The 23,624-nt window shown below is 42.4% G+C and overlaps 1 protein-coding gene across 1 annotated transcript in view; it reads right to left on the minus strand.

The window, feature by feature from the left end:
* LOC311240693 (E3 ubiquitin-protein ligase SMURF2) overlaps positions 1-19,931 on the minus strand; it is a 212,832-nt gene extending 192,901 nt beyond the window's left edge. The window contains exon 1 of the mRNA XM_084329266.1: positions 19,432-19,931. Within this exon, the coding sequence (XP_084185392.1) occupies positions 19,432-19,483 (52 nt within the window). The 5' untranslated portion in view covers positions 19,484-19,931. The remainder of the gene's footprint in view (positions 1-19,431) is intronic.
* Positions 19,932-23,624: the final 3,693 nt, after the last annotated feature.

The raw sequence follows: 23,624 nt of genomic DNA on the forward strand, positions 1-23,624 counted from the left end.
GGTTGGATTAATTAATTAAGTAGCCCCTTTCGTGACTGACGCATCCAACAAGGTTTCACTCGGCTGTGTGATTTAATTCAAGGTGGATCGCTGTTGTCGTTTGAACAACTTCAGATTTCATGGGAACTACCAATCCCCCAAATCAAGAATGTTTAAGATGAATGAAGTATTTGAAATATGGCCTGTGTAGACTAAACTATGCACAGAATTATGTCAGTCTACAAGGTCCGGATTCTACATGGTCCGGCAATGTAGACCTTGTAGACTCCACTACAGACCAATTATCAGTGAATGTTCATGCATTTTTAAGAAGGGCAACTTCCACAAAAAAACAAAGAACTCACCAAAACATCTCAGTAGCACCTTATCTAAATGTTATATTTCATATATGGAGATTCATATTTATTTATGTATTGCATGCATTTCTACATTTTATTTCCTATTTTGTTTATTCATCCCAGTATCTTTCTTTCTTATGTGTGGAATTCTACAAGGTGCGCGCACACACACACACACACACACACACACACACACCTACACACACACCTACACACACACACACACACACACACACACACACACACACACACACATTTAGTCATTTAGCTGACGCTTTTATCCAAAGCGACTTACAAGTTCTGTACGACAAGACAGCAAGAAGGGTACAACTCTATCAGCTGAGTAACAATGTTCATCAAAGTGTTGCGTGTTACAGTGTAGGTTAGTTTATTAGGACAAGTGCATGACAGTAAGGTTAGTCACGGTTAGATTTTTATTTTATTTTTTATCATTTCAGATAATGGTTGAAGAAGTGAGTCTTTAGTCGACGGCGAAAGATTGGACGGGATTCGGCTGTCCTAACTGGGATGGGTAGTTCACACACACACACACACACACACACACACACCTACACAAATCGAAGTAAAAAAAAAAAACTTGAAAAGAAAAATTTGAAAAAGAATTTATATTTATTTTTATTTTTTTTAAACTTCGATTATTTTTTTAATGTTCGAAGCTTGTGCCATCGAATCGAACGTTCGAAGCTTCGAAGCATTTAAGACAGCCCTACTGCATAGTATTGTATATTATATGGTAACTCAGTTACGTCTATTCTGCATCGAACATTGTACATATGTCTATACTGAACACTGTGACCTCATTTTCTACTTCTAATTTACATGCTATACTATGTTATTTGATACTTATCTTGTCTAGCACAGTCTCTGGAGCGTAACAGTAAGAAGCATTTTGTATAAAAGTATTCTGTACTTCTGTATGACAACTATTAAAGAAACTTGAAACTTGAACTTGAAAAGAAAATGCACTGGACTTTAATGCACATTTTGTTGTATGCAAAGAGAAAATGTTTAAATTGTACAATCTTTCAGCAGTCAGTCTGGAATTAATGTATGCATTCAAAAGTGCTGAATAAATGTTTTATGGACCCATAAGTGATTAATAATATTATTTAAGTTAAGTTTTGCCATAATCATGTCTTATGCCATAATCAGGTAGCTGAACAAAAAAAAATACATTATATATATATTTATATTAATAATTTTCAGCCTTTCGGCATTCGGTTTTCGGCCAACTGTTTCCTATTTTCGGTATCCGTTTCGGCCAAGAATTTCCCATTCGGTGCATCCCTAGTTTCTGTAGTGTGGCAGTGAAAGGGTTAACCCGTTGTAGTATGGCAGTGAAAGGGTTAACCTTCTATAGTGTGGCAGTGAAATGGTTAAGGGGGGGAGACCCATAACTACTAATGCAAGTGAAGCAGGGCTCCATAATTTTGAGTGGACTGAAGGAATGAGTCAGCGTTGATAAATAAAGGATAAAAAAAAAAAAAAAAAATGCAAATAATTTATTGAAACATAGAAGTGGGGTCGGGGACACACACACTGTTTCAACTCACCACCCCCGCATCATATTGTAGTCTAGTAAGGCTGAGCCCGAACGTTCGAACGTTCGAACGTTCGTTCGTTAAGCTGACATTCGGACTTTAATTAATGGGTTCGAACGTTCGGTGAAAAAAAATAAAGCAGGCGCAACGACGGTGAGGCGATGTGAAGCGGCGCGTCCCCCGAGTCGCTCGGCTCAACCAGTATGGTCTCTGCCGGGCTGTTGCTGGATACTCAACCAGAGCTCTAGTCTCAACCAATGCAATAGAACAATTTTGATTGAATGACAGGCGATTCTGCCAATTACGTCACACCGCTTGCACCCGCCTCTGCTGTTACCACCAATCGGCAAGCGTTTATTATTTTTTTTACTTCCGGCAATGCCGCCATTGATCTGCTTGAGAGAAGCATTAGCGTAGCGTTAGCTCCCCGCCGAGGAAGTAAAAGTCGTAACAACTTTCCATAGGTGAACCTGCGGAAGGATCATTAATGCATACCAGCCTTTTTCGGCCACGGAGCGCGAGCTTCATGGCGGGAGGTGGTTGCGTTGGAAACAACTCTGGCCGAGGCGGCAGGCGTGTTGGGAGCCCGGCGGGACCCCCGCGCCGGTGTCTCTCTGTCTCTCTGCCGTCCCCCGTTCAGAGGTAGACGGTGGAAGGAGCCGAGGCGCGCGCCTCTCTCCTTCCCGTCGACCAAGAGTGAATACCTGTTATTGAACGTGTAACACTAACTATATAACGTTAAAATGCCACAAAACGAATGCATTTGTTTATCTAGCCCCTTACGTGACTGCGGTGTGCAAGGGCTATTGTTTATCATAAGTAGGAACTTTATGCAGTACTCAGTAGCTTGTTTATTTTCTTCTGAGTGCTTTGTTTAATTACATGTTTACATGAACAGCCACCACTGTAAACAACATGTTTTTTCAACAATAGATTATGCAATGCCGCCCTCCGTATGATCTATAATAATAAAAAAAAAAATTATATACAAAAAAAAAAAAAAAAAAAAAAAAATTTGTATTAAAAAATTTACAAAAAACGAACGTTCGAACGTTCGTTCGATCAACCCTGGCGAACGTTCGAACCCTAAAAACAGGGTTCGGGCTCAGCCTTATAGTCTAGTCTGTCTTCAAACTTCCACTCCTCTCGAAACCTTTTTATATTTGAATATCAACATTATCTGTGCATCCTCAGTAATCCTCAGTTTAGTACAATATACTCCTCTCCTGAGTCCTGACTAGTGACTTCATCGTCTTTCCAAACGCACGCACACACACAGAGAAAGGGAGAGTGCCCCCCCCCCATTTCCCTTTCCCCAGTCCACACTGTCTGCTGTTCTCTATGGCTCTGCCGCTGATCAGGATTAGCTTGTTAGCTTACGCTAACATAACGTTCATTTCGGGCGATGTGGGCATAAAGGAATGGCGACGATGCAATGCATGTTAGATGCATTTGACCCGTTGTGAGAAGAAGAAAAAACCACAGACTTATTTCGGCTCGCAAAATAGGCGCACTGCTGTGTAGCTCTGCTCTCAGGGAACAAACGTAACTTTTTGACTTACCAGCCATTTGGCTGGTAGATTTTAAAAACTACCAGCCAGGCAGATTTTTTACCAGCCATTGGCGGTTGGCTGGTACTTATTTTGTTCCCTGCACAGGTATGTTATACACGTTAATTAAGCTATGTAACGTTAGAGCGTAGCCCTTTAGCTTTAGCTAACGTTAAGATAGCAGGAGCCGTCGGCCAACAAAGCTGTTTCAACAAATGGATTCACAAAATGGATTATCATTCAAATGTTATTCAAGCCTCCCGTGACCAGTAAGTAGTTACTACTACTCAACCGCAGAAATGTGCGCTATGTGCCTAAACTTTGCTAGTCAAGACTCGACAGTACGCTGGGTTGAGGCGCGGACGGAAGTGGCCATTTTTCAAAATAAAATACCCGAAAGACTATTAGTATAGGGAGGTGTAGTGGTTACATGATTGCTGTTTCCGGCCGACCCATCATCTTGAAAACACAATGTATTTGCCCATTGCCCATTTCTAAATAGTCTCGTTTAAAACAAATAAAGCATCAACATTTGCATGGTGTACCTTTCTGTGCGTATTCATCCACAATCTATAGCTCAACATGAAAATATTCGCAATTAATTGTAAAAAAAAAATTGTTGAATTTTATATCAACCAAAAATGCTTAACAAATAATGTTAGTGATAGAAGGGAATTCATTTTGTGCAAAAATGGAAAGCTTTCCAAATGTTCATGAGGTAGAATTGTTACAATAGCCGATAATCCATTTTCCCAAAGATAAATCCCTATACGTGTGGACCTCGCAGGCGGTCCAAAGTGACGTCAGACTACACCTCCCTATTTAGGAGCAAATTGTTTGCATGATTAAACGATGGTTCGAACGTCCGTTCGAAAAACCCTCGCGAATGTTCGAATCCCAAATACAGGCTTGGGACAGCTCTAACTGGAGCTGAGCTGAATGTGTTAAATAGACATAAAAAGGTGAAGGATTGGATTTTGCAAGCTAACTGTAAATAATACAATGTTATTTTTTCTTAAGAAATTACTAATGTGTATGGAAACTGACAAAAAAGGTAATGGTAAAGGTAACGCTTAAAATGTATTATTGCAGCGGCAAAGGGCGCAGTGGAAATGTTTGGGTGCACCTAAATTATGTGCTGGTGCACCTAAATGAAAAAGTTAGGCGCACTGGTGCAACCAATGTAAAAAGTTAGTCTGGAGCCCTGAAGTGAAGTCAGAAAGAGAGAGGGAAGGAGGGAGAGAGAGAGATAGAGAACATTTTGCCATGCGTGTTGGTGAGACAGTGTGAGACAGACAGACGAGAAGAGACCAAAAGGCAAGTCACTTACTGAGGGTGGGATTGAAATATGCTTTGGACTTGGTCTGGAAGGAAGCAGTCAGAAAGAATAGGAGTGACTCAGAGAAAGAGAAAGGAATAAGTGCCAATGGAGAATTGTAGGGAATCCCACTGGATCTCTAGTCTGGACGCGTAATTATTTAAGGTAACCAACCTTAAATAACCAATCAACACTGGCCCCTGTAAATATCCTAACCCAACCCCCTCCAATGTACAGTCATTTACCTAGTATGGTTTTGTCAATAGTCCAATGTACAATTTTGTTTGTTTGTACAGTGTCTCCCCCCCCCCCCTCAATGTACAGTTTTGCTTGTATATACGGTGTGCCCCCCCCCCCCCCCCCCCAACCACCTCCAATGTAGATTACCCAGTATGGTTGTCAATATCCCAGTGTACCCAACCCCCCCCACCCAACCTCCTCCAATGTACAGTTTCTACGTCAAATGTATATACTCCCTTTTCTTAACTCCTTCTGAATCACAAACAGTACTGTATTTGCAAATCTGGTATGTCATAAATGTATAGATGTAGCAGTACTGACTATCTGTATGTCATGTATGTCATATATGTCCTGATGAATTGAAAATGGGGGACCCTGATGTAAACAAGACGAAAGTCTTTCTCTGGTCTGCATCCCCTTAACAATTGTGTGTATTGAGCTGTACTGTATTGTACCCATTCTGCAATCTGTTAATAAAGTTTTCAATCAATCAATCAAAACCAACTTGCGTCTAGCCACGCCCCCGCGGCGACACAGTAGCGGCAGAGTGGAGCTGCCGCAGCAGCATTATGTAGCTGTAATTCCCCCTCTTTTAACATCGACGGCTAGCTCAACTGGTTCGCCGCCTTGCTGTGGATCCTGCGGTGCGTTGCCGACAAGTTCGAATCCCTTCAATTTCTTTTATCTTTTTTTTTCTTTTTAACGTGCATTCTTTCGCCGGTTAAGTTTAGGCATTGTTTCGGAGTTGGTTAAGGTTAAGTTTAGGCATTGTTTCGGAGTTGGTTAAGGTTAGAAGGGTTAAGTTTAGGCGCTGTTTCGGAGTTGGTTAAGGTTAGAGTTTGTCTTAGAGCATGGCAATATTCTTTCGGAGTTGGTTAAGGTTATGGTTAAGTTTAGGCATTGTTTCGGAGTTGGTTAAGGTTAGGGTTAAGGTTAGGCATTGTTTCGGAGTTGGTTAAGGTTAAGTTTAGGTGCTGTTTCGGAGTTGGTTAAGGTTAGAGTTTGTCACAGAGAATGGCAATAGAATGCAGCCTATATCCGCGGTCACATGGGTGTAGTGGCCAATTAGAGAAACGCTGAACACAAGTTGGTTGCCTAAAATATTCACGCAGTCTGGACAGGGGAATCCCACTGAGACATAGGGATGGGTACCGAATTCGGTACTTTTGAGGTACCGAACCGAAACACGTCGGTACTACCGAGTATCGAATCACGTGAGATACAAAAAAAAAAAAAAAAAAAAAAAAACGTTTTCTTTTTTTTTACTTTCTTTTCATGTCAACGTTCACACGCACAATATATGCTTACCTAGGATTTGACTTGATTCAACAACAAAGCAGTCGGAGCAATGACAAGCCGAAAACTGTCGAAATTGTAGTTATTTGAAGTTTGGATTTTTTTTTTACGACTGGGGTAGGTAAATTACATTTCTTGAGACTAAAGTACCGAAAAAAGGTACCGTTGGGTACCGGTATCGATTCACAGGTACCGGTATCGGTTCAAATGTGAAAGGTACCCATCCCTACTGAGACACGGCCTCTCTTCTCTAGTCTGGACAGGGGAATCCCACTGAGACACAGCCTCTCTTCTCTAGTCTGGACAGGGGAATCCCACTGAGATACAGCCTCTCTTCTCTAGTCTGGACAGGGGAATCCCACTGAGACACAGCCTCTCTTCTCTAGTCTGGACAGGGGAATCCCACTGAGATACAGCCTCTCTTCTCTAGTCTGGACAGGGGAATCCCACTGAGATACAGCCTCTCTTCTCTAGTCTGGACAGGGGAATCCCACTGAGATACAGCCTCTCTTCTCTAGTCTGGACAGGGGAATCCCACTGAGACACAGCCTCTCTTCTCTAGTCTGGACAGGGGAATCCCACTGAGACACGGCCTCTCTTCTCTACTTTAGATTTGCATTTTGTACTTTAGATTTGTATATTGTATAGTGTTTGGTCTTTATTCTTTTCCATTTTTTTTTTACTGTACGAAGCACAATCTCAGGAGGCTCATACAGAACCAAGCATTTCACTGTAATGTACATGTACCTTATATGTGACAAACCAAACTTGAAACCTGCTTAAAATCTTGTTTTATCAAGGTTTTTTTCTGGTGTGGGGGGGGGGGGGGGATTTAACACATCGCCGGACGGGAGAGAGAGCGGCATAACATTACGCCAGGAGCCGTCGCGATCCGGCGTGTCGTAAATTAAGTCGTTACGACACGCATAACCCGTATCAAACTCAATCAAACTCAACGTTTTCTTTTTTTTTACTTTCTTTTTTACTTTTTTCTTTTCATGTCAACGTTCACACGCACAATATATGCTTACCTAGGATTTGACTTGATTCAACAACAAAGCAGTCGGAGCAATGACAAGCCGAAAACTGTCGAAATTGTAGTTATTTGAAGTTTGGATTTTTTTTTTACGACTGGGGTAGGTAAATTACATTTCTTGAGACTAAAGTACCGAAAAAAGGTACCGTTGGGTACCGGTATCGATTCACAGGTACCGGTATCGGTTCAAATGTGAAAGGTACCCATCCCTACTGAGACACGGCCTCTCTTCTCTAGTCTGGACAGGGGAATCCCACTGAGACACAGCCTCTCTTCTCTAGTCTGGACAGGGGAATCCCACTGAGATACAGCCTCTCTTCTCTAGTCTGGACAGGGGAATCCCACTGAGACACAGCCTCTCTTCTCTAGTCTGGACAGGGGAATCCCACTGAGATACAGCCTCTCTTCTCTAGTCTGGACAGGGGAATCCCACTGAGATACAGCCTCTCTTCTCTAGTCTGGACAGGGGAATCCCACTGAGATACAGCCTCTCTTCTCTAGTCTGGACAGGGGAATCCCACTGAGACTAGGGATGGGTATCGTTAGGATTTTATCGATACTACTACTCTTATCGATACTGCTTAACGGTTCGGTACTTTATCGATACTCTTATCGGTTCTTTTTGGTTCTTTTTTTGCAAGAAAAAAAGACAATTAATTAAGAACAGAATCAACATTGCTTTATTATTTATAAATACAACTTTATAAATAAGTATTATAAATAAATATAATTTCTTCAGCAACAGCAGCAGCAATGTTCTTTTATATAACTTTATAAATAAATATAATAAATTAATATAATTTCTTCAGCAACAGCAGCAACAATGTTTTAAATGTGTCTGACTCTGAATTATAGACTTTTTATAATAAACAACAAATGCAAAAGGCTAACAGAACTGTGACACTCGTTCACCCTATCCTCTGTCATCCTTCCTCTAGCTGCTAGGGTGAAAGGACTTTGGGTGGTGGAGGGAGGTAGAGGGAAGGATGTGTGGTGGCCCTGGGCTCACTGGCCTGGGACACATTGGTGGCTGACGCCTCAGCTTGACAATCTATAAAAAGTTTAGATTGTAGTATTTGTAGCTAAACAATTATTTTGTTTATTAGCCTATTTGTAATAATTCGTTATTAGCCTAGGAAACTCCGTATCTTGGCTTACCGGCGGCAGTGGACGTGGATGCAGATGGAACACTGCGCGCAAGGCAGTCGAATACGCGCATTTCTGCACACTAATATCATGTTTTGCCAACAGATGTTTTGATAAATTGCTCGTATTGCCACCCTTACTGGCAAATGTTTTGTTGCACTTGTGGCAACGTGCGTTGTATATCCATACTTTCTTTAGAACGCTTCGCTCTATCCGCCATCACGAGTCACGGTGCATGCAGACTCAGAGCTGTCTGTGTCTGTGTGCAGCGCGCTTCAGCACGGAGAACTTTCATTAAGGAGTACCCGTATGTAGCACTACTAGCGAGCGACTCGCGAGGAGTGTGTGTAATAATGACTCGCTGTGGCTCGCTTCTCGTGCAGAGACAGAGAGAGGATAGATCGTTTGCAACTTTTAAATAATAATAATAATAATAATAATAATAATAATTTCTCTAGAGTATCGATAGCAGTACCGAGGACGTCGGAGCTTATAAATACTCCGGTATTTTCTAATATAGTACCGGTTCCCGTTTAAAACCGGGGTCCGGGGGGCATCCCTAACTGAGACACGGCCTCTCTTCTCTAGTCTGGACAGGGGAATCCCACTGAGATACAGCCTCTCTTCTCTAGTCTGGACAGGGGAATCCCACTGAGACACGGCCTCTCTTCTCTAGTCTGGACAGGGGAATCCCACTGAGATACAGCCTCTCTTCTCTAGTCTGCGCAGGAGTCAAGAAATTCAGATGACCAAACCATAATATGCTAAACAAAAAAGCTTAAAAACAAGCCTTCCAGTTAAGATAAAGTAGGCAATTAACTTCCACGGAAGTAGTTAACAGTAACACTAGGGATGGGTATCGTTAGGATTTTATCGATACTACTACTCCTATCGATACTGCTTAACGGTTCGGTACTTTATCGATACTCTTATCGGTTCTTTTTGATAATTTTTTTATGCTTTTTATATTTGCAGTTGAGAGCATTGGTCATCTCCCTACAGTAAAGATTAGAAATGATTGAATTATTGTAAATGTGTGTGGAGTGGTGGGAATAGCTGCTTCAATAATAACTTATAACAACAACAGACAAGTTAGACAACTATGTATACAAAAAAAACGATATACACTGAATGATTAGTTGTTACCTAAAGTCCTTGGACTCCACTGTAGAGAACGGGTGCAGGCCTTTGACAACAAACTTTGTCACAGCCCTGTGACACTCGTTCACCCTATCCTCTGTCATCTTTCCTCTAGCTGCTAGGGAGAAAGGACTTTGGGTGGTGGAGGTAGAGGGAGGATGTGTGGTGGGCTCACTGGCCTGGGACACATTGGTGGCTGACCTCAGCTTGACGATCTATAAAAAGTTTTTAGATTGTAGTATTTGTAGCTAAACAATTATTTTGTTTATTAGCCTATTTGTAATAATTCGTTATTAGCCTAGGAAACTCCGTATCTTGGCTTACCGGCTGCAGTGGACGTGGATGCAGATGGACCACTGCGCGCAAGGCAGTCGAATACGGCGCATTTCTGCACACTAATATAGTGTTTTGCAAACAAATGTTTTGATAGATTGCTCGTATTGCCACCCTTACTGGCAAATGTTTTGTTGCACTTGTGAACGCTTCGCTCTATCCGCCATCACGACTCAGTCCATGCAGAGCTGTCTGTGTGCAGCGCGCGTCGGCACGGCGACAGCGCTGAGATGCTTCCAGCTGCAGCACATCAGGTGTGCGGGGCTTGTATGTGCGGGGCTTGTAAGCGCTGCTGTCTGACGTGCTGCAGCTGCATACTATTGACAGCGCTTTCATTAAGGAGTACCCGTATGTATGTGTAGCGCGACTCGCGAGGAGTGTGTGTAATAATGACTCGCTGCTTCTCGTGCAGAGACAGAGAGAGGAGAGATCGTTCGCAACTTTTAAATAATAATAATAATAATAATAATAATAATAATTTCTCTAGAGTATCGATAGCAGTACCGAGGACGTCGGAGCTTATAAATACTCCGGTATTTTCTAATATAGTACCGGTTCCCGTTTAAAACCGGGGTCCGGGGGGCATCCCTAAGTAACACTACACCATATTTTATCCATTTATTACTAAAGATTTGCACTACACCACTACCTCATTTTGCATTCTGGTTGCATTTTGTACTTTAGATTTGTATATTGTATAGTGTTTGGTCTTTATTCTTTTCCATTTTTTTTTTACTGTACGAAGCACAATCTCAGGAGGCTCATACAGAACCAAGCATTTCACTGTAATGTACATGTACCTTATATGTGACAAACCAAACTTGAAACCTGCTTAAAATCTTGTTTTATCAAGGTTCTTTTCTGGTGGGGGGGGGGGGGATTTAACACATCGCCGGACGGGAGAGAGAGCGGCATAACATTACGGCAGGAGCCGTCGCGATCCGGCGTGTCGTAAATTAAGTCGTTACGACACGCATAACCCGTATCAAACTCAATCAAACTCATCGTCTGATCGGCCTCAGAGTGCGTTTCACGAGCACGAGCCGCATCGTAATAATAACCACGTAATTTACGACACGCCGGATCACGCGCACTACACACTATTAAGCCGTGTTTGTGTGTCACATCATTTAGGGGTGATCAGCTGTGTGGAGCATAATGGAAACATGTCCCTGTGTAGTCGAGGGGCAATTCTCACCCCAGAGAGTGTTAGTTTTAGCGGCTCGCTTGCCATATTTTTCCAGTTTAAAAGCTGGCGAGTGCCTGCTGCCACATCTGGTTCAGATGGATAGGAGGTCTCGTCTGCAAAGGGGGGGGGGCTCTGAAGCGTCTCCGTTACAACACTGTTCCCATGTAGCAACACGCATCGCTCTGCACTTACAAACTCATCAGCAGACAAGTGTCAAAATCAACTAAGAAACATGAGGACAAGCTGCTACCATGTCACGATCACACTCCCGTGACCCCCTTTATACGCTCCGCGCGGGAATGTAATAACAGCGCCTCGTAGACACAGCTGCACGGCGCTACGAGAAACAGTGTGTGTTTCATAGTGTCTTCCTCTAATTAATCGTCCATGTCTATATTACTACCAGTACCTACTAGGGGTGGGAGTCGGACGGTTCACAAAATGGACGGTTCGGTTCGTATCACGGTTTTGGGGTCACGGTTTTCGGTTCGGTTCGATATACGTAAATTTTTATTAAAAAAAATTAACACTCATGCTTCTCATTTATTAAAAAAAAAAAAAAAGTTTACAGTGTTTACAGCCTTAAATAATGTTTGGCACACAAAGACCGAACTGACTGAAAAATATAGGCTACATTTGTCAAAGTATTAACTTAGTGCAAACAAACAATATGCTCAGCCAGCACTAGACTTTCCTTTCTTATAAACACAAAAAAAAAATGTCAACCATGTTTAAATTCACTGATTGTCAGTTCTTAATGGAAAGATTAGTTTTCTGCTCTTGAAATTAAAGTGCAGTATTTGAAATACAATGAAAGGAATATGGCTGGATTTCTTATCAAAGTGAAAAGTGTCACTGTTAAATATATAAATTGCAGCATACATCAACACTGCTCTGTTCATTCGATTTTTAAAATACGTACATTATCTGTCTACATTTATTTAGACTAACATTATTTAAATATTGAGTGCAACTGTGGTGGATTACATAACTCGGTTGGAACTATCTATGGGTTGGCGGGTCCCCACGGACATTTTAGTGTCACGGACCTTCAGCTCAGGCAATGTTATTTTTTTTATTTAACCTTTATTTAACCAGGAAGTCCCATTGAGATACAAGATCTCTTTTGCTGGAGACCTGGCCAAGATGACAGCAATAACATTTGCAAATATCAAACAGCAATAAAATGTGCGGTACATCACACAAGAACATAATAAAAGTGCATGTATACAATACATCACATGTAAACATAAAAACACAAAACAGAATAGTCTACATAATAGTAAAAGTGTACGACAGTAAAATACAGGGTAATACAGTAATTTTGCAGTTGGGACCCGACTAGAGAAAGCAGCGACACTCTTCCTGTAGGAAGTTATGTAATACAGATTTAAATTCGCAGAGGGAGACCAGGGTATCTAAGTGGATATGGTCCTGTAGCCCATTCCATGCCCAAGGTGCGAAGCTTGAAAAAGCTGTTCTTCCTAGTTCAGTGTTTATTCTCTGTTTTTTTTTTAAAGTAGCAATTTTTTTTTTTTTTCACTTTTTCTCCCATTTTCTATATTTTTTCTCCCATCCCAATTTCGTATCATCCAATTCAACCCTCCCCTGTCACGAACGCTGTTTCTTGCCTCCCACAAGCCGGCTGCAATGTGGACTAAGTCATACATAGCACAAGTCCCCTCCGGTACTTGAGGTAACAGCAGTCGCATCTTTTCACCTGCGCAGCTCGATCTCTCAGTGGCGAGGAGTAACGCGTGGGAGGCTCACGCTGCCCCCGACACTTCCTGATTCTACTGCGCAGGCGCACCAACCGACCTGTAGGAGTCGCTGTCCACAACGCCCGATCCCCACCCATCAGTTTCCCACCCTCTAATACTGCCAATTGTATTAGTACGGACGACCAGCCAAACTGAAAACAATGTGGAGAGCTGGATTCGAACACGCGAACCCAGCGTCTCCACATTGGTGGCGAGTGCCTTGCCCACTACACCACCTAGCCGCCCGCTAAAAGTAGCCATCTTGTGGACCTGGTATAGTAGCTGCTAGAGGCAAAGCTAATTAGGTTGGAAAGATATAGGGGAAGCTTCCCTAGGACGGCCTTATATATAAAAACAAACATGTGGGATTTCCTCCGTACGTACAGAGAGGTCCATCCTACCATTTAGTAAAGCACACAATGGTGAGTAAGCCCTTTGGCACTAGTGATGAAGCGCAGAGAAGCATGATACACACTGTCTAGCTTTTTTAGCATTGAAGAGGCAGCATGCATATAGATTGTCACCATAGTCAATTACAGACATTATCAGCTCCGGTAACGTTAGGAGGAGTTCACATCAACAAGCAGTGGGAAAGCGGCAATAGTCCCGGTTGGAGTTAGTAAAACACAGTTGTATGTTAGCCTTCTTGGATGTTGAATAAACGCCTATCATTGTCTTTAAACACCCCGCCTCTCAGACTCCCATTTCCTCCTCTGCTAGCTAGTAGCTACAGTAACATTTCATTGACTGTATTAGCTGGCGGGCTTACTATAGTTAAAACGTGCGTTGTGTTATACAAACTGCTAACGTTATGGCAAGATGTGTGTAGGCCTATGTAATGTTAATGGCTATGTTTTTAAAGTCGTAATGAAGATTGATTTATATTGTGCTTGCCATTTTTACACAAACTGACTAGCACCTGGCTGCAGTGCTGCTGCTGCCCACAGCCAGTGCTCACCTCTCCGCCAAATGATTTTTTTTATTTGCGCGTCATCTGAACCGTACGATACACAGACGCCCCGAACCGTGGGGGTCGTATCGTACGGTACACGGTTCGAATGCATATCGTCCCACCCCTAGTACCTACTATACTAATATGTCTCTACTACTATGACCTCATCACTGCTGCAGCACCCAAGTTTCAACACTGTTTGATGAACATTGTTACTCAGTTGAAAGAGTTGTACCCTTCCTGCTGACTTGTCGTACAGAACTTGTAAGTCGCTTTGAATAAAAGCGTTCAGCTAAATGACTAAATGTAAATTAGGGATGCACCGAATGGGAAATTCTTGGCCGAAAACCGAATGCCGAAAGGCCGAAAATGATTAATATAAATATATATATAATGTTTTTTTTTTCAGCTACCTGATTATGGCAAAAGACTTGATTATGGCAAAACTTAACTTAAATAATATTAATAATCACTATTATGGGCCCATAAAACATTTATTCAGCACTTTTGAATGCATACATTAATTCCAGACTGACTGCTGAAAGATTGTACAATTTAAACATTTTCTCTGTGCATACAACAAAATGTGCATTAAAGTCAAGTGCATTTTCTTTTCTCTGTAGGATAACTACAACAAAGTGCATTCAGAACAAAGCCAAGGTGCTTTAAAACTGCATAACGATCTGCATAAAGACACACACACAGGACTGTTGTATTTACTACACCTCCCATGACTCTTAGCGGGGGATGACGTAGCTTACGAGAGACTGGTCAAAGAGGAATGGAAGCGAGCTAGCTTAACGCTAACGTTTAACCGCGACGGGCATATAGTAGTGGCGAGGATATAAAGCATGTTAAAGACGCATTTATTGGATGCGTTGCTCGCGGAGTTTATAGAAACAGCGCAACTCCCAAGAGGAGTTAGTTATCACAGGCTGCAGAACGCAGGAAGAGCTGTCAAGCTGCTCATGTTACACGTTGCGCGTTTTGATTACGTCATCACAAACAACACTTTAGGTTATGAACGTTACGCAACCCTGTTCTTTGACATTCTGTGATATATTTTCGGTGCTAAAACCTTTTCGGCCACAAGCCGAAAGAGCCTTTTTAGCCATTTTCGGCCGATAATCATCGGCGGCCGAATATTCGGTGCATCCCTAATGTAAATGAAAGACGACGACGTTTCAGTTCGGCAGATGGAAAGGTAGACAGACAGACAGAGACAGTCAGACATATAGAAGATGGAAAGGTAGACAGACAGACAGTAGGGCTGGACGGTATGGTCTCAAATGTATATCACGGTATAATTTGAAGCATAGACCTGGACGATAACGGTATATATCACGGTATATTCATTTATCTTAGAATGTCTATATAAATGCTTCTGAAGGTAAAACACTGGCATGGCAGCTATTGTGCCGCAGAGTCACGTTAGAACGTTAGCTTAGCGGCTAACGTTAGCCCGTTGCTGCGCTAAAGCAAGTCTCCTCTCAGCCTCCTTAGCCAAATTGAAATGCCAAAACTATATGGCAAGGTCCGTGAACAAGTGGAGAAAAACTCCGTACAATTAAACACTATGCAACGACCACTGCAAACGCCGAGTGAATCGTCAGGTAACGTTAACGTCATTGCTACTGCTGTGACTTAGCAGCTCATACCGGTCACAAGGTATAGTCAAAATCCATACCGTTTATACCGTTATATACCGTTTATACCGTCCACCCCTAACAGACAGTCAGACGTATAGAAGATGGAAATGGTAGAAAGGTAAACACAAAAGAGCTAGGAGTAGGTAACTGAGCAAACACAAATTTTGTGGAAAGTCATATTTCTACAGCCTTCCAGTAGGGATGATGTTTGATCTCGAGGGCTGTACCATGTCACTTTCCCCCAGAACCGGGGGGGGGGGGGAGAGGAGATCCGTGAGATCCTGTTCTCGCCATTTTTTTCCACAGTGATCACATTCTTAGCATTCCACCAGACCACTGCAGTCCATCTCGACCTGGAGTGACAGACTAATTCACAGACTATATTCCACCAGACCACTGCAGTCCATCTCGACCTGGAGTGACAGACTAATTCACAGACTATATTCCACCAGACCACTGCAGTCCATCTCGACCTGGAGTGACAGACTAATTCACAGACTATATTCCACCAGACCACTGCAGTCCATCTCGACCTGGAGTGACAGACTAATTCACAGACTATATTCCACCAGACCACTGCAAGTCCATCTCGACCTGGAGTGGACAGACTAATTCACAGACTATATTCCACCAGACCACTGCAGTCCATCTCGACCTGGAGTGACAGACTAAGTCACAGACACTTGTTTAGACGCAAAACACGTCTGAGATTCCGCGAACCCAGCGGACAGTCTGAGTCAGACACACCGGGGGAAATTAACACGATACAGGCTAGACCGGTACATTTTAAATCAACAAGGCAATTGCTCCGTCTGTCCACACTATCTCCATCGCTCTGTGGCAAAACATATAATTTCTTTGTGTGTGAATATAAACCAAAATTGCACAATTCCTTCTCATGCAGTGAGGCATGGAGCACAGGTGATTTACAGCAACAGTGGAAAAAACAGCGGAACACTAAGCTATCCTTTATATTTTGTTTTAATCCCATCAAGTCAGTCGTAGACCCTATTCCTGCACGCTCCCTTTTCTCCACTCAGTTCTATCAGAGACAGCACTAGCTTAAATATTTAATTTGGCCTTTCCTGGTGAACAGAGAAAGGCCAGGAATTCGCTTCGACCCTGATGCTGAGGTACATCAAACAAGGGCCAAGGCAGCGGTCTCATCCCCCCCTCCCAGTCAAAACAATGTCTTCTCATGTAAACGATTTGCTGTTTGTGTTGAAATGGTAGAAACCAAACAAGAGCAACCCAGAGGGGGGGGGGGGGGGGGGGGGGGGGGGGGCAAGACAGAAAGGGAGGGAGCCACACAGCTGTAGCATTGTTGTGAAATTGATCTCTACTTTTCTGTCCGTCTGCCTGTCTGTCCAATAATCCTTAACGTCAGAGCTTATAATGCGCACGATACATAAGTCTGTGAAAGCCTAGTATCCAATGATTATTATAGGAAGCAAACTCAACACACACAGAGCCAAACTGGCCTCTAAACAGCACAGGATGCAGTGAGGATGTTATACGATGAATACATTTTCAGTTCATCTATTTAACAACAATAATGATGAAGAACCAACAACCGCCCCGTCGTTATAACTCTTGTGGCTGAGGTGACTGTGTTTGGTGTTCAGTTTCATCTCCAGTCAGACTTGTGGAGTTGGGAGGACATCTCAACTTACAGTGGCTAAACGATTATTGTAAATAGGCAGGCTGCTGCCTCGCTAGGCCCCTCGTTGCCTGTGTCAACATGCTCTCTGTGATAAGTATGCAACGATTTAAATTATATCTCAACACGTAGACACCCATCTATTCCTAATCTCGATTTTCCTCAATCCACAAATATACGTGCATGCAAAGCAGCAACAACAGCAGCCTACTGTCTTATCAGCCTACTGTATTCCAATGTACAGTGTACAGTGTCCCCCCCCCCCCCCCCACCTCCAATGTATAATTCCCCACCCACCCAACCCCACCTACCCAACCTCCTCCAATGTACAGTTTCTACGTCAAATGTATATATATACACTCTTTTCTGGACACTTTTTGTATCACAAACAGTACTGTATTTGCAAATCTGGTATGTCATAAATGTATAGATGTAGCAGTACTATCTGTATGTCGTGTATGTCATATATGTTATGATGAATTGAAAATGGGGGACCCTGATGTAAACAAGACGAAAGTCTTTCTCTGGTCTGCATCCCCTTAACAATTGTATGTATTGAGCTGTACTGTACCCATTCTGCAATCTGTTAATAAAGTTTTCAATCAATCAATCTGTATGTCATGCATGTCATGTATGTCATGATGAATTGAAAATGGGGGACCCTGATGTAAACAAGACGAAAGTCTTTCTCTGGTCTGGTGTATTGAGCCATACTGTATTGTACCCATTCTGTGCAATCTGTGTTAATAAAGTTTTCAATCGATCAATCAATCCCCCCGTGTGAGCTGTTAGCAGCAGGGGAGCTACACACTAGTTCCCAGAAGAACCACCATATTTTGGAGTTTGGTGTTTGCAACAAAAAACATTACATTTGATATCTCAGCGTCACCGGGTATGATGAATTGAAAATGGGGGACCCTGATGTAAACAAATGAAAGTCTTTCTCTGGTCTGCATCCCCTTAACAATTGTGTGTATTGAGCTGTACTGTATTGTACCCATTCTGCAATCTGTTAATAAAGTTTTCAATCAATCAATCATGAAAACAACAAATGCATTATTTCGCAGCACGTCAAACTCCACGTCTAATAAAAAAAAAAAAACGAATGCAAAAGGAGACAGACATACTAGCTATAGCTGTGCGAAAAGAGGCACCTGTGTGGTTTATTAAGAGCTAACTTCGGGGGAATTATTGTTCCATATTCCATCAAATAGACGGAGCCCGTTGAGCTAGCTGCTGCAGTAGCCGCCCTAGCCCCTTTCGTGACTGTGATGCACCGAGTGAATCCACAGTCACTTGCTCCTCAATAGGAAACCAACCTAGATTTACCCTGAAGGACTGGTTCTGCCCAAACCGTTCGTTATACAAGAATCACAGAGACATTTCAAAGGTGCTCACAGTTGCACGAGGGTTTCGGACAGAGATACGGGATGGTTTGAAAGCTCGGCGTTGCTAATAAACATTTTAAATATTTTTTATAAACTGCTCAACACTGCACTGTTTCCGGCGTTGGGTGCCTGGTGCGCCTGCGCTGTGATCACCCAACGGCGGAAATAACGCCGTTTTAAACCAGTTTATAAAGAATATTTAAAATGTTTATTAGCAACGCCGAGCTTTCAAACCATCCCGTATCTCTGTCCGAAACCCTCGTGCAACTGTGAGCACCTTTTTAAATGTCTCTGTGATACTTGTATAACGAACGGTTCGGCTCAGAACCAGTGCTTCAGGGTAAATCTAGGTTGGTTTCCTATTGAGGAGCAAGTGACTGTGGATTCACTCGGTGCATCACAGTCACGAAACGGGCTACAGCCGCCCCACCTCCTCCAATATACAGTTTCTTCCCCCTCTCAAATGTATATACTCTCTTTTTTTAGACTCCATTTGTACACACACACACACAGTACTGTAGTTGTAGATCTGGTATGTCATGATACATGTATAGATGCAGCAGTACTGTCTGTCTATCTGTATGTCACATTATGTTATGATGAATTGAAAATGGGGGACCCTGATGTAAACAAGACGAAAGTCTTTCTCTGGTCTGCATCCCCTTATTAACAATTGTGTGTATTGAGCTGTGTACTGTATTGTACCCATTCTGTACAATCTGTTAATAATAATAATAATAAAATGTTCGATCGATCAGCTAGTAGTAGACAGTAGTGAGTGAGAGGAGCAGGGACTAGACGGAGCCCGGCTAGCTCGCAGTAGAGAGAGAGAGAGAGAGCGAGAGAGAGAGGGGTTTAGGTTAAAAGCAGTTACCTGTTAAACGCAGCTTCACCGGACCGTTCCGCCGAACTCCTTGGTTAGACATGTCCTCTGTCGTGACTATGCGATGTGATCAAAAGAGTTCATTTACTGTACAAAAAAATAACAAGGTTTTTTAATCCAAACCTCTTCTTCGCCCAGTTTTTTAGACAATAATGGAGTCAAGGTACTGTAGTGGCCCGGATGTGGACACTAGCACTGCCATAATAACGGTCGCCCTCCAGATATAATAAACAAAAAACTGTTACTGTGTGTAAATTGTGTTGTTGTTGCAACGTGCATTTAGACATGCGTTTCCTTTCCCTCCCGATCAATCGTTTAGCTATTATTACCATCAAATCGCGGAGTTAAAACACGGTGTTTTATCTTCACATCTTTCGAAAGAGCTCTCTCTCTCTCTGCTGCTCCAGATTCAGCTCCACTCCTCTCCTCTCCTCTCCTCTCCTCTCCTCTCCTCTCCTCTCTCTCTCTCTCCCTCCCTCTCTCTCTCTCCTCTCTCTCTCTCCTCTCTCTCTCTCCGCCAGTCGAGAGTTGAACTGTTGTGCTCTGTCTCGGTGCTGCAGACCCCACTTTCAGGGTGGCGACGTGACGAAGTAGCTGACCAATGACGACATAGACATCATCACCAATGACGACATAGACATCATCACCAATGTGACGACATAGACATCACCAATGTGACGACATAGACATCACCAATGTGACATAGATCACCAATGTGACATAGACATCACCAATGACGACATAGACATCACCAATGTGACGACATAGACATACATCAATGGGGGCGAGAAACATTTCTGTAACATGATGTGGCACCTCAACACTAGATTAGATTAGATAAATAAAATACATGTATTTGTCATGGTACAGCATAAGTACAGAAGGAGCTTCTTCTATCCCCAGGCCGCCAGGATGCTCAACGACAATAACACTATATGTAAACAAACCATCAAATACACTCACAGAGTCACAGAACACATGTACCCAGTCACTTTAAACAAACAACTCAATGTAGCACCCACTTTAGACACTTTAACACACTTTATATTTATTGGTAAAGAGATTTGCACTACAACTCATACCTCATTGCACCTTACCCTAAGTTGTACCTCATCCCATTTCTGCATTGTACTGTATATTGTATTGTAACTCAGTTACTAATTTTTTTGTCCTACTCTGTGTTGTATGTTGTATATGATTGATTGATTGATTGATTGATTGATTGATTGATTGAAAACTTTATTAACAGATTGCAGAATGGGTACAGTACAGTACAGCTCAATACATACAATTGTTAAGGGGATGCAGACCAGAGAAAGACTTTCGTCTTGTTTACATCAGGGTCCCCCATTTTCAATTAATCGTAACATATATGACATACAGATAGACAGTACTGCTACATCTATACATTTATGACATACCAGATTTGCAAATACAGTACTGTTTGTGATACGAAAAGAGTCCAGAAAAGAAGTATATACATTTGACGTAGAAACTGTACATTGGAGGAGGTTGGGTAGGTGGGGGGGGGGTACTGTACATTGGAGGAGGTTGGGTAGGAGTGGGGGGAGGTTGGGTAGGAGGGGTGGGTGGGGGACACTGTACAACTGTACAAGCAACACTGTACATTGGAATATTGACAAGACCATACTTGGTCATTTTTACTGTACATTGGAGGGGGTTGTGTTAGGACATTTACAGGGGCCAGTTTCGAATTGCAGTCTCCCGTAGGTGTTTTTTGAGAGTGTTTTTGAAAGTGGGTAGTGATTCACATTCCTTTACAGCTTTGGGTAGTGCGTTCCACATTGATGTGGCATAATTGCGAAACGTGTTTAGTCCCTTGTTTGAGCCGAATCTGGGTTTAACATGATTTGTGGAGCTCCCTCTGGTGTTGTGATCGTGGTATTCACTGACCTTTGGGAAGTATTTTGACATGTACATGGGTACCTTGGTCGTGTAGTGTATCTTGTAGACCAGGCCCATTGCAAGTTGCTGTACTCTGTCGTCTACTCTAAGCCATCCTAGGTTGTCAAAGTGGGCAGGGGTGAGGTGGGTTCTAGGAGTAAGGTCAAGCAGTAGTCTGACCAGTTTGTTTTGAGATGTTTGTAATTTTGTTTTTAGCGCCTTTGAGGTGCTTTGGTACCATGAGGTGCAAGCATAGTCGTAGTACCCTTGAATGAGTGCTCCTGCCAGAGTCTTCAGGGTATTCTTGTTTACCAGTGAGTGAGGAGATCCGGTACAAGAATCGAGTTTGTTGGTTGACTTTTTTTTATTACATTGGATGCCATTTTGTCACAGGAAAGATTTGCCTCTAGGATTGAACCCAGGTAGGTAATATCTTCTTTCCTTGTGACAATATTGTCACCCACTGTACCTCCACCATCTGCTCTCACCCCTCCAGGTAGGATTGCATCCAGCTCACTGATAGACTATCAAAACCAATTGCTTTTAGCTTGTCAATCAGAATGGTGTGATTGACAGTGTCGAAGGCCTTTTGTAGGTCCAGCATGACCATGCCACAGTATTTGCCCGCGTCCACCTCTTGTTTGATGTGGTCGTTTAAATAGAGAAGGCATGTGTCAGTGGAGTGGGATGTTCTGAAGCCAGATTGGAATTCGTAGATTAGATTTTTCGACCTGTTCGTATACACATTTGTCCATGACTTTCGAGATGGAGGTAAGGATAGAAACAGGGCGGTAGTTGCCTGGGTCTAATTTTCTGCCTTTTTTGTGCAGGGGTGTTACTCTCGCAATTTTGAAGTCCTTGGGGACGTGTCCCTGTTTTATGGAGAGGTTTATTATGTGTGTGATGACTGGGGTGATGGCGGCTTATGAGTCTCTGAGGAATTTGGAGGGGATGTTGTCATGGCCAGTGGCCTTGTTAGTTTGGAGGGCGCTCAGTTTTTTGAGTACCTCATCTGTTGTTACCATTTCCAGTTTGAAGTCGTCTTTGTGGACCCCTAGGTTGTTGTAGTATGCTACTATGTGTTCTACCCCATAATGCCCTGAGTGGGAGGGTAGTTTGTTTACCAGTGTTGTGGCTATGTTTGTGAAGAAACTATTTAAGTAATTGGCTACATCCAGCTTGTCTGTGATGAGCGTGTTGTCTGTCTTTATGTTTATGTTTGAGAATCTGGTTTTAAGTTTTTTACTGCAGCCTAGTTGGTTATTGAGTAATTTCCAAAGTTCACGTATATTGAACACTTGTTTACGTACTTTTGACCTTCTATTTTTATTTGTATCTAGCACTCCGGAGCAGAAACAGAAAAAAGCATTTCATATAAAAGTATTCTGTATTTTTGTATGAGGACTAATAAAGAAACTTGAACTACAGAACAACAAAAAGAGGTTTGACATCCAAGCAGAGTGCAAATGGAACAGTAAAGTGCAACAGCGGTACTCAATCTACAGGTGATTAAACTGGGTATAAAATATAAATGAGTACTACTGAGTAATAGTGCTAATCAGATGTATGTACAGAGTTGTATTATTATATACAGTGATACAGGTATAAAAATACTATGGTAATATAAGTCATACTGGCCAGCGGTATAACTAGTAATATTATCGCCAGGTATGTAAAGAGGATATGTAGGTATATACACACAGATGTGGATAATATATATAAGGTAAGTATAAATATATTGTACATGCCATCAGTTATATGCAGGTGTATAGAAAGGATGAATATGCAGGTATATTCTGTATACTGCTAAAGGCACGTGACGCCTCAACGCTAGACTGTCTGTAGCATCAGAGCGGAAATTAATGTTCCACTTTCATATTTGAAAAGGACGGGATACAGTATTCAAATGTTTAATTTACAAATCTGCATCAAGTCTTCTATGCAGACAGAAACGGACGGTGCCGATACAGCATGCCACTTGCATGTTAATTGTTCAACCCCCCCCCCCCCCTCCCCCTATGGCTGTGTAGTCCTAAAATGATGTCCATTTTATGCCAAACCGTGAATACATACTGTAAATGAGCTGCAGTACTAGCATTACTTTTATTCTGCCAATTCTATGCTCATCACCCTGGGCTGCAATCGTCCTATACAAAAAAGTTGATTATGCATCGTTTTATTCACAAACAATTACCTTAAATTATTGTGCCAAGTTTTTATTATTAAATGCACCACCAATACCCACAGTATGACTTAATTCACAAACAAAACCCTGCAAG

This window comes from Notolepis coatsorum (assembly GCF_963971535.1).
Source record: "Notolepis coatsorum genome assembly, chromosome: 14".
In the NCBI taxonomy this organism is placed as follows: domain Eukaryota; kingdom Metazoa; phylum Chordata; class Actinopteri; order Aulopiformes; family Paralepididae; genus Notolepis; species Notolepis coatsorum.